The 12273-nt window shown below is 34.7% G+C and overlaps 1 protein-coding gene across 1 annotated transcript in view; it reads left to right on the top strand.

Moving 5' to 3' along the window:
• The window catches only part of ATRX (ATRX chromatin remodeler), a 261336-nt gene that overhangs the window by 199802 nt on the left and 49261 nt on the right, over positions 1-12273 (top strand). Inside the window, 1 exon segment of the mRNA XM_077768050.1 lies at positions 5846-5954. Coding sequence (XP_077624176.1) covers positions 5846-5954 — 109 coding nt within the window.

Raw genomic sequence — 12273 nt, 5'->3', positions numbered from 1 at the left:
ACATTAGGGGTGCCTGAGTGGCCAGTCAGCTGGGTGTCTGACTTCAGCTCAGGTCATGATCTCATGGTCTGTGGGTTTGAGCCCCGCATCAGGCTCGCTCTGTACAGAACCTGGAGCCTGCTTCATATTCTGTCTCCCTCTCTCTCTACCCCTCTCCCGCTCGTGTTCTGTCTCTCTCTCTCAAGAATAAATAAACATTGGGGTGCCTGGGTGGCTCAGTTGGTTGGGCATCCGACTTCGAGTCAGGTCATGATCTCATGGCTCATGGGTTTGAGCCCCGCATCGGCCTCTGTGCTGACAACTAGCTCAGAGCCTGGAGTCTGCTTTGGATTCTGTATCTCCCTCTCTTTGACTCTCCCCTGCTCATGCTGTCTCTGTCTCTCAGAAATAAATAAAAACATTAAAAANTTCCATGTAACCATCACCACCATTTAAAAAAATTATTTTTTAGCACTTTTTCTAGGAAACAAGTCTGTGGAGCTCCTTATGCTGTCATACCAGGAGTCCCTCTCCCCATAAACTAAATTTGTTTTTTTTCACTGATCATTTCGCATTTTGATGTTACTGTATAGATGATACTATATATATCACTTTCAGTTCTACAGTAATCTGTCCAATAAAAATCATAATTTACTTAACTATTTTGCCATTATTATACATTAGGATTGTTATATTAAAGTTTTCACTATCACAGGTAATCTACCGTGNCTGCGTCGGGTTCTGTGCTGACTGCCAGCTCAGAGCCTGGAGCCTATTTCAGAGTCTCTGTCTCCCTCTCTCTCTGACCCTCCCCTGCTCACGCTGTCTCTCTCTCTCTCTCTCCTAGAAATAAATAAAACATTAAAAATTTTTAAAAAAAGAATAATACAGTATATTATGAATATTATTTACAGTAGTCATATATCTTCATCTAAATATTAAAATTGACAGTTACTTGTTATCAATAACATAAAGAATACATTAACGTTTTCTTTCTAATAAAAAGTAATGTTTATTTAAATCTTTTCTTCAGATAATTGTGTCATTTGAATGATCAGAATCCTATTTTTCTTTTAACAGCTATTGAGATATAAGCATATTTTTCATGAAGAAATGTTTTCAAAAAGGAGGCTATATATATTGTGGCCTTTCTTTAATTTGAAGTATAACTGACACACAATACCCCATTAGTTCCAGGTGTAAATAATAATAATTTGATATTTTTTACACATTATGAAATGACCTCCATGAAAGGTCTAGTTACCATGTTTTTACTGCACAGAGTTATTACAGTACTGTTGATTATATTCTCTATGTTGTACATTATATACTATGACTTTATTTAATAGGTGTAAGTTTGTATCTTTTTATTTTGTTCACATTTTTTCCCCATCCCTCAATCCCTCCCCACTCTGGTAACCAGCAGTTTGTTTCCTATATCCATGAGTCTGTTTCTGTTTCTTTGTTAAGAGTCCACATATAAGTAAAATCATATGGTATTTGTCTTTCTCTCCATCTGCCTTATGTCACTTAGCATAATACTCTAGGTCCATCCTTGTAGCCACCAAACAGCATGCGTTCACACACACTGTACACACACTTAGGTTGCTTCCATATTTTAGCTATTGTAAATAATGCTGCAATGCACATAGTGAATATATCTCTTTGTGTTTTGTTCTCTGTTTTAAAATTTATTTGAAAGAGAGAGTGTACATGTGCATGTGAGCATGGGAAGGGCAGAGAGAAAGGGAGAGAGAGAGAGAATCCCAAGCAGGCTCTGGGCTATGAGTGTGAGCCCGATGTGGGGCTTGATCTCACAAACCGTGAGATCATGACCTGAGCTTAAATCAAGAGTGGGATACTTGGGGCGCCTGGGTGGCTCTGTTGGTTAAGCATCTGACTTGGTCTCAGGTCATGATCTCACAGTTAGTAGGTTCCAGCCCCGCATCAGGTTCTGTGCTGACAGCTCAGAGCCTGGAGCCTGCTTCAGATTCTGTGTCTCCCTCTCTCTCTCTGCCCCTCCCCCACTCGTGCTCTGTCTCTCTCTGTCTCAAAAAAATAAATAAATAAAAACAAAAAACAACAAAAAAGAGTGGGATGCTTAACCGACTGAGACACCCGGGCATCCCTGGTATCTTTGAATTGGTATTTCCATTTTCTTTGGAAAAACACCCAGAAGTAGAATGCCAGATCATAGGGTAGTTCTATTTTTAATTTTATGAAGAATTTCCATAGTGGCTGCACCAATTTAACATTCCCACAACACTGTGTAAAGATTCCCTTTTTTCAGCATTGTTACCAACACTCATTATTTTGTTGTTGTTGTTGTTGTTTTTATAATACCCAATCTGACCAGTATGAGGTGATATCTTACTATGGTTTTGATTTGCACTTCGCTGATGCCTAGTGATTTTGTGCATCTTTTCAGGTGCCTTTTGGCCGTCTTTATGTAGTCTTTGAAAAAAATGTGCGTTCAAGTCTTCTGCCTATTTTTAAATCAAGTTGTTTGGGTATTTGTTTTGATATTAAGTTGTGTAAGTTCTTTATTTATTTTGGAATTGAACCCCTTACTGGGTTTTTGATTTGTAGATCTCTTCTCCCATTCAGTAGATTGCCATTTTGTTTTGTTGATGGTTTTCTTGACTGTGCAAAAACTTTCTAATTTGATATAATCCCANAAATACTGCCAAGACAAATGTCAGAGAGCTTACTGCCTGTGTTTTCTTTTAAGAGTTTTATTGTTTCCGGTCTTACATTTAAGTCTTTATTTTGAATTTATTGTATGTGGTCTAAGAGAATGCTCCAGTTTCATTCTTTTGCATGTAGCTGTCCGGTTCTCTCTACACCATTTATTGAAGAGGCTTTTTTTCCCCATTGTATATTCTTGCCTCCTTTGGCATAGATTAATTGACCATATGTGTGTGTTTATTTATGGGCTCTCTATCTTGTTCCATTGTATTATGTCTGTTTTTGTTCTGGTACCAGACTGTTTTGTTGCTTTGTAGTATAGTTTGAGATCTTGGAGCATGGTACCTCCAGTTTTGTTCTTCTTTCTCAAGATTGTTTTGGCTATTTGCCGTCTTTTGTGGTTCCATACAAATTTCAGGATTCTTTGTTCTAGTTCTGTGGAAAAAATTTATTGTGATCTTTTTTGTTTGATGGTACCCTGAGTACTATTGGAATATAGTGCATGTTGTTTTTAATTTTAATTTTCCAATTCTTTTGATAATATTTTCTATTGTATTCATTTTAAATATGTTTTTTTTTTTTTTTTAGGAAACAAAACAATAATATCTTGTGCAAATTATAGGCAGATATTATCTTTATTTTTAGACACATGCATTGGTCACTTAGGTCGCTGCAGTAATTGAAAAGGAACATTTGCTCTTTATTTGATATCACACCACATACCATATCACTGGTTTGCTAGGATATTTACCTAGTATAAAAAAGTAGAGTTCTTTTTTTTACCCAAGCAGAATCTTACATGGAATATTAGTACATTGGGCCGAAGTTGCTAAAACACTGAAGAGGTCTCTCCTCCTCTAAGTGGCACTAAGAATTACCACTTATCCACTCATTAGTATACCTCAAATTAGCAGTTTACAGAGCCCATAAAAGAGAAAATGTCCCTAACCTCTTAAAGGCTACTTTTTCTTAGAGAAGAGCAATAAGAAGCAAACAAGTGTATAGTTTTTTAAAAATGCAGTGGAGAAATAATGAAATACTATAAGGATAACAGGGAGTTTTGGGGAACAAGCTGTAAAACTGTCAGGTAAGCCTTTACTGATGCCTAGCACAGAATTGGACATGTAATAGGTCTATAGTAAATACTTGTTGAACTGGCAAGGTAATACATTGTCCTTATTTGGANGAGTGCCTATATACATATTACTTGATTTAACTATGGGTTATAATGTTGGCTTAAATAGATTTTTCTGTTATCGACTATTAGTTTTATTAGTTCAGTTCTATGTTTTGGCAGTGCTTCATTATCTGAAAGGCAAAGTACCGGGAAACTTATATCTGTTTTTCTACTACCATGAATAAATGGCAAATGCCCATTTTACTATATTCCTGTAGTACTATAATTTACATTTTCCCCATCTTTAATGGGTAAAAACAAACGTCATTGTTTTACTTTGTAACTTCCTGACCACTGGCAAGGTTGAATATTTTCCATGTAGTTGTCAGTTCATATTTAATTTTATAAATTATCCTCAACAAACATTTATTTTAACCATTAATCAGTTCAGTTTCTTTTGTGTCACCACCACCACTACTACTTCTATGACTGTGTATTGGGCACCGAACTAGATTCGAGGGGAATTACAAGAAATCATGTTATAGAAATGATCACATACTAATGTGCCATGGTAGAGACAGATATAATTTGATTTGGGATCTTGGGTGATAATATTAAGGACTCAGTAAGCTTAATTACTGTGTGATAGGCACTGTTCTAAGGACTCTTTTCTTATATCAACTCATTTAAAAAACAATAACACTATGCGATAGGTATTGGGCTATCTCCATTTTTAAAGATAATGAAATACATTTTCACATTTTTCTAAATGCAAATGCTAGTAAATGGTAAAACTGGGATTTTTAAAAAATGTATATTTTTGATTACTAACCTTTATTGACTTTATCACTTTTTAAGTGTTGGATTCACATAAGTAGTAGTACAGATTATTCATTTGTATTATCATAGAAAGGTGAATATGTTGAAATAATTTAAAAATAATACTGTCATTTTATTTATTTATTATTAGCATATTAACTTTAATAATTACCCAGTTTAGGTGAACAATTAATGGTAATGTGACTCCAGCCTCCTTTTTATCCAATCACCTATTTCAAACTCTCTTTTCCATAGTTGTGTATGCCTTTATTTTTCCAATTGAAGGAAATAAAAGCCATAAATAAATAGACTTTCTTACCCATTTTCAGCAATGAAGTTCTAGTTTTTTCAATATAAGTAAAGATATGGGTAAGTAATAAGCATGTTGAAAAGCACCTTTTATACTAAATACTAAATTTAAGTAGGAGGTTCACCAAAAGACCTAAATCTCAGTTTTGTCAACTTGTTTTTATGTTAAGATCCTAGGGTTTGATTCTGGAGGGGAAATAGTAGTATTATGTTTACAGTTAAAAGAATTGGAATGGAAATTATGTATAATTATAAAATGTCATAAGCACTTAATTTGGTATTTTAGTTTTAATGTAAATCTTGGGTAAATTTTCACCTCACTGTCCAAAAGTTGACATGTCTGAGTACTATTTTACTTATAAAGTCACAGTCTTTACACACACACACACTCACACACACAGACACACACACACACATACGCACACAAATGTCATGAAATAGGAATATATGCTGATATTTGTGGCCAGACCATAGAATAGTTTTTGGCACATATTAGGCATTCATTAAGTATTTGTTCAGTTATTGAATAAATGCATTCTATGTCTCAGGTACTCTGATCAGTATCAACTTGTTAATAAGGGAGGAAACTTGGCCATTTATAAATTTAATTAAAAGCAAGCTTCATGAGCATAATGCAATTTAACCATATTCTTTTGACAGTTTTAAAAGATTCTAATCAAGGAAGTCTTTTAAGAAATTGACACGTAGATGAAATACTTTTTTAAAAGTACTTTGCTATTCAGTATCTGTTGGAAGTAAATCTGTGGTAAATTTATTTGTAATATAGTGAATTACACCTTGATTAAAAAATTATATGTTGCTATGAAAATAGAATATATATAACCAGATTTTAAATGGTGAACGGGGAATAAAATCTGTTATTACTAGCAGAACAATGTATATCAAATCTTTTTTTTCTTGTTAAATTTCCAGGTGAAGGAAAGTGGCTGCGAAACATTGACTATTACCGTTTAGATGGTTCTACTACTGCACAATCAAGGAAAAAATGGGCTGAAGAATTTAATGATGAAACTAATGTGAGGTGGGAAACATTTTTTGTTTGTATAGAGAATTTAAAAAAATAATAATTTTAAGAGTTTCTGGGTTGCTGAGTTGGATAAGCATCCAACTCTTTTTTTTTTAATGTTTTATTTATTTCTGAGAGAGAGAGAGAGAGACAGTGTGAGCAGGAGAGGGTCACAGAGAGGGAGGTACAGAATCTGAAAAAGGCTCAAGGCTCTGAGCTAACTGTCAGCACAGAGCCCGATGCAGGGCTCGAACCCACGAACTGTGAGATCATGACCTGAGCTGAAGTCAGACGCTTAACCGACTGAGCCACCCAGGCGTCCCTAAGCGTCCAACTCTTGATCTCAGCTCAGGTCATGTTCTCACAGTTGGTGAGATCAAGCTCCACATTGGGCTCTGCACTGACACTGCAGAGCCTGCTTGTGATTCTTTCTCTTCCTCTATGCCTCTTCTCTGCTCATGTGCTCTCTCTGTCTCAAAATAAATAAATAAACATTAAAATAGATTAAATCTATGTACAGTCAAATTCATTCCTTTTATTGTATATTTCTATAAGTTTTGACAAATGCAAGATAGAGTCATGATACAAAATAGTTTCATCACATCTCAAGAAATTCATCTAAGATGGCTAAGACACATGAAAAGATGCTCAACATCACTCATCAGGGAAATACAAATCAAAACCACAATGAGATACCACCTCACAACTGTCAGAATATCTAAAATTAACAACTCAGGAAACAATAGGTGTTGGTGAGGATGTGGAGGAAGGGGAACACTTCTCCATTATTGGTGGGAATGCAAACCGGTACAGCCACTCTAGAAAACAGTGTATAGAGTATAAAACAGTATAGGTGCCCTTCTGTATTTCTGATTTCTTATTCTACCCTTCCTTTGGACTACTTTTACCATTTGTGAAATTGCACTTTCATTCATCTATAGTATATTTAGTATATCATTGTAAAACTTTCATAGTGGTTGCTCTAAGTATTACATTTTATGGACATAATTTATCATAGACTAATGTCATCATTTTACCATTTTAACTGAAGTGTAGAAACCTTATGCCCTTATTTCCCTTTCTCTTCCCAATTTATAATTGTCTTAAGTGCTTTTGTCTACATAAGTGGATTGCCCCATTAGTGTATAATTTTTCTTCAATAATTGAGTATAATTTAGAAAAATTAGAAGGAAAATCTTTTATTTACTCATATATTTTTAATTGTTGTTTCTTCTTTCCTAATGTTTCAGTATTTCTTTCATCATTTCCTTTTTTTCTAGAGAAATTCCCTTAGTCATTCTTTTAGAGCAGGTCTGCTGGCAACAAACTTCCCGAGTACCTTCATAAGAGAATTTCTTGATTTCCTCTTCATTTTTGAAGAGTGTTTTAGCTGGGTATAGAATTCTGGGTTGGCAGTGTTTTGAAACATGTTTTACCACTTCCTTCTAGATTTCATAATTTCTTTCAAAACTATCTGCTGTTTTCTGAGTTTGGCTTTTTGAATTTCACACAGTAGTGCTATTGTGCAATGTTTGTCTTCTCTGACTTCTCTCAGCATCATGTATTCAAGGTACATTCGTGTTGGCACATATGGCAAAATGTCCTTTTTTTAAGGCTGAATACTATCCCATTGCATATATACCACATCTTTTTTTTTTAATCTATTCATCTGTTGCTAGGCCCTTAGGTTGTTTTCATATCTTGGCTATTGTGGATAGTGCTGCAGTAAACATGGGAGTGCATATATCTCTTTAACATCCTCTTTTCATTTTTTTTTGTATATATACCCAGAAGTGGAATTGCTGGATCATATGGTAGATCTATTTTCAAAATTTTGAGGAAACCCCATATTGTTTTTCATAGTGGTTAAACCAATAAGTGAATGTAAACTACAGTCTAATCTAATCTTCCTAGGAGATTAGAACTTAATTATTCCAACCAGTAATAAAAAAAAAAGATAATTATTTAACGTGATGGAGGTGCTAATTGTTGGTACAGTGGCAATCATATTACAGTATGTAAATATATCAAATTAACATGTTGTATACCTTAATTTTACACAATATTATATGTCAAATATATTTTAATTCTTTTAGAATCTGCTTTTCAAATCTTTTTTTCTCCTGTCTGTGATGTTCTGTTTATTGCTATTTCAAGATTTTTTCTTTATCTTAGTTTCAAAAGTTTGACTATGATGCATTTTGGCATGAATTTCTTTGAGTTTGCTCTGTGGTTCATTCCATTTCTGAATCTGTAGGTTTGTGTTTCTTGCTAAATTTGGGTAATTTTCAGCCATTATTTATTCAAATACTATTATAGCCTCTTCTTTTGTTTTTCCTCTCCTTTTAGGACTCCAGAGATAAGAACGTTAGATAAGAATGTTATAGTCCTATAGGAACCTCAGTCTCCGTTTTGTTTTCCTGGTTTTTTTTTATTTGATTTCTACCTGTTGTTTAGATTGAGTCATTTCTGTTGTTCTGTTTTCAAAGCTAGTTGAATCTCTGTTGTCTACAGTCTGCTGTTTAGTTTTCTGTTGTATTTTTCAGTTCTAAAATTTCCATTTGGTTGTTCTTTATGTCTTATATTTCTTTGCTGAGGCTATTCTTTTCATTTGTCTCAAGTGTGTTAATAATTGCTTATTGAAGCATTTTTAGAAATGTAGCTGCTTTTTCCCATCCTTGTCAGACAGTTCTGACATTTATGTCATCTCAATGTTGGTGTCTGCTGATTGTCTTTCCTCATTGAAATTGAGATTTTACCGGTTCTTGTTATGACAAAGATCTAATTAAACTGGATATTTGTTTATTATTTCATGAGACTGTGGATCTAAATTTTCTGTTATAAGCAGGCCACTTTTGCACATGTTCAGATGGAAGATGAGAGTGGGAGTTGAGTTTACCTACTAGGTTTCTGCTGATACTGTCCTGGCTGGGAGGGTTAGGATTGCCTGTTTACAACCCCTCCCCATGAGCCTCCACTGACACTATAGGGCTAACTCATTAACTGGATTGTGGTATAATTCCTGACTCTTGACTAGATCTCCTCTGATACTACCCTAGTAGAGAAATACAGGATTTTTCTTGTAACTTCTGGGTGAGGACGGATGTCTGGGTTCCCTTCATGGTCTTTACTGACACTGCTGGGTTGAGAGGAGGACTGTGTTAACTCAGACTTCTCTGACGTCACTCTGGCCATGCCTTGTTACAATTAGGAGAGGGTAGGAGTCTGAACTCTCCACTCAGCCTATAGTGACAAGGATGGATGTGCACCACAGTTTTTTCTATACTGTTTGACTGAAATTAAATGATTACTGTTTTAAAGTTTTCTGTCTTTCTAGGGTGCCCACATCTTTTGGCTAGAGACAGAATGATTTTCTTGGATATTTTTTGGGGGGCAGCATCTACTGGCATTTCCAGATTGCTGGGATCTTTAGCACTTGTTCTGGGAAGAAAGCCTATGGAACTCTGTGCCATGTTGTTCCTTAGGACCCAAGGTCCCTAGCCAATCTTTCTCCTCTTCCTTAATTTTCAGAAACTTCTTATGATTGTTTTATATGTAATATCCAGGGTCTTTTGCTTTCCTTATTATAAGGACTAGAGAAGAGTATGTCTACTCCTATCTTTCCAGAAGTGGAAGTCCAAAGATTCAACGTTTTAAAGATTCTTGTATCTGTCATTTGGCACATATATGTATGTGTTTCTGTTGTGTATATGCCCAGAAATGAGATTGCTGAGTAAAAGATATGTATATATTTCGCTTTAGCTTATATTGCCAAGAAATTTTTCCAGAATGGTTGTACCAATTTGTACTCCTCCCCAGTAGCATATAGGTGTTTCAGTTGTTCTCTGTCCTCATCATCACTTGAAAATGTCTGTTTTTTTAAAGCTATTGTGATAGGTCTTAAACTGTATTTCCCTGATAACTAATTCCAGGTGGTTTATAGATTTAAATATGGAAGCTAAAACAAATGTTTCAGAAGGAAACAGTAAAGAATATTTTCCTAATATTGCATTAAGAAAACTTTCATAAACAGGACCCACAAAGTACTAAACATAAGAGGAAATATTGTTAAGTTGAGCTTCATTAAAATTAAGAATTTTTAGTCATCAAAGGAATTTCATGTTAAAAATGAAAAGGCAAGCAACAAAATGGAAACTGTTTTCTCATTTTTCAAGATAATATGGAAAATCACAAAGATAATAAATGTTGTTTATAATTTAGTAACCCAGATATAACCATGGTTAGAGTTTCTATGCTTATAGAAAAGAAAAAGTATAACATATACTTTTCATTTTGTGTTTATTATCATTTTTTGTTAAAATATAATTAACATACAGTGCTTATATTAGGTTCAGGTGTAGAATCTGATTCAACAATTCTATATGTTACTCAGTTCTCATCAAGATAAGCATACTCTTGATCCCGTTTATCTATTTTACCCCCCCTCCCCTCTGGCAACCACCAGTTTATTCTCTATATTGAAGAGTCTGGTTTTTTGTTCATTTTTCTTCTTAAATTCCACATATGAGTAAAATCATATGGTATTTGTCTTTGACTTACCTCACTTAGCATTAAACTCTCAAGGTCCATCGATGTTGTCTCAAGTAATACAGTCTTGTTCTCTTTTAAGGCTGAGTAATATTCCATGCCACATCTTCTTTTTCCATCCATTCATTTATCAATGCACACTGGAATTGTCTCCATATCTTGGCTATTGTACATAATGCTGCAGTAAATAAACATAGGGGTACATATGTCTTTTTGCNTTTTTTTTTTTTTTTTTTTTTTTTTTGTAAATACCCAGTAGTAGAATTACCGGATCAGATGTTAATTCTATTTTTAATTTTTGGAGGAGCCTCCATACTGTTTTTCACAGTGGCAGTACCAATTTGCATTCCTACCAGCAATGCACAAGAGTTCTTTTTTCTCTACATCTAACATTTGTTATTTCTTGTGTTTTTGATTTTAGCCATTCTGACAGGTGTGAGATGATATCTCCTTGTGGAGATTTGCATATTTCCCTGATGGTTAGTGATGTTGAACATCTTTTCATGTATCTGTTGGCCATCTGTATGTCTTCTTTGGAAAAAGATCTCTTCTGGTCCTCTGCCTGTTTTTTAATAGAATTACTTGGAAGTTTTTGGTGTTGCCTTGTAGAAGTTCTTTATATAGTTTGGATATTAACCCCTTATTAGGTATGCTGTTTGCAAATATCTAGGAGAAGCTACTTTTAATACATAGATCCAAAAAGGACTCTTACCCAGAATATGCAAAGAATTAATAAAAATGAGTAGGATAAACCAGCCAATCCCATAGGAAAGAACTTAAAAAGGACTTTATAAAAGACAGTATTCATATAGCCAGTAAACATACAAAAAAGTACTCATCTTTATTAATTTCAGAGAAATGGAAGTTAAAAGTGTTTTTGAGAAAGGTACAAAAGTGTTTCAGTGAAGGGAGGATAGTCTCTTCAACAAATGTTATAGAAACAATTGCATATTCATAGGCTGAAACAAACTTTGACCTAAGCCTTGCCCCATTCTAAAATCAAGTCAAAATAGTTCATAAATCTAAATGTGAAACATACTTGTATAAGAAAGCATAAGAGAAAATCTTCAAACCAACCAAGTTCAGTTGGTTAAGTGCCCAACTCTTGATTTCAGCACAGATTGTGATCTCACTGTTCATGGGATTAAGCCCTGCATCCGGCTCTGCACTGACAGCATGGAGCCTGCTTGGGATTCTCTCTCTCCCTCTCCCTCCGCTCCTCCCCTGCTTTTTCTCTCTCTCTCTCAAAAATGAATAAATAAACATTGGAAAAAAGATCTTCAGGAACTAAGTTTAAACTGATAGTTTTTTTAGTCATGACACTGAAGGGATATAATCCACTGAAGATAAAAAGTCAGTAATTGGATAGTCAAAAATAAAAGCTTTTGGGGTGCCTGGGTTGCTCAGTCAGAGAAGTATTCAATTTGGTTTTGGCTCAGGTCATGATACTGCGGTTTTGTGGGTTTGAGCCCTGCTTTGGGCTCTGTGCTGGCAGTGCAGGGCTTGCTTGAGATTCTGTCTCCCTTGGTCTCTACCCCTCCCCCACTTGCACTGTCTCTGTCTCTCTCAGATAAATAAATAACTTTAAAAAACTTACAAAAACATTGCAAGTGGAACTATATACTAATGCTAAGTGAAATTAATAAAAGACAAATATATACTTCAGTCATATATGGAATTTAAGATACAAAACAGATGAACATAAGGATAGGGAAGCAAAAATAATATAAAAACTGAGAGGGGGACAAAACATAAGAGGCTCTTAAATACAGAGAAGAAACTGAGG

The sequence above is a fragment of the Crocuta crocuta genome, unplaced genomic scaffold (genome assembly GCF_008692635.1).
Source record: "Crocuta crocuta isolate KB4526 unplaced genomic scaffold, BGI_CrCroc_1.0 scaffold864, whole genome shotgun sequence".
Taxonomy (NCBI): Eukaryota; Metazoa; Chordata; class Mammalia; order Carnivora; family Hyaenidae; genus Crocuta; species Crocuta crocuta.
The sequence above is the reverse complement of the archived record's forward strand: the minus strand, read 5'-3'. Positions and strand labels throughout refer to the sequence as shown.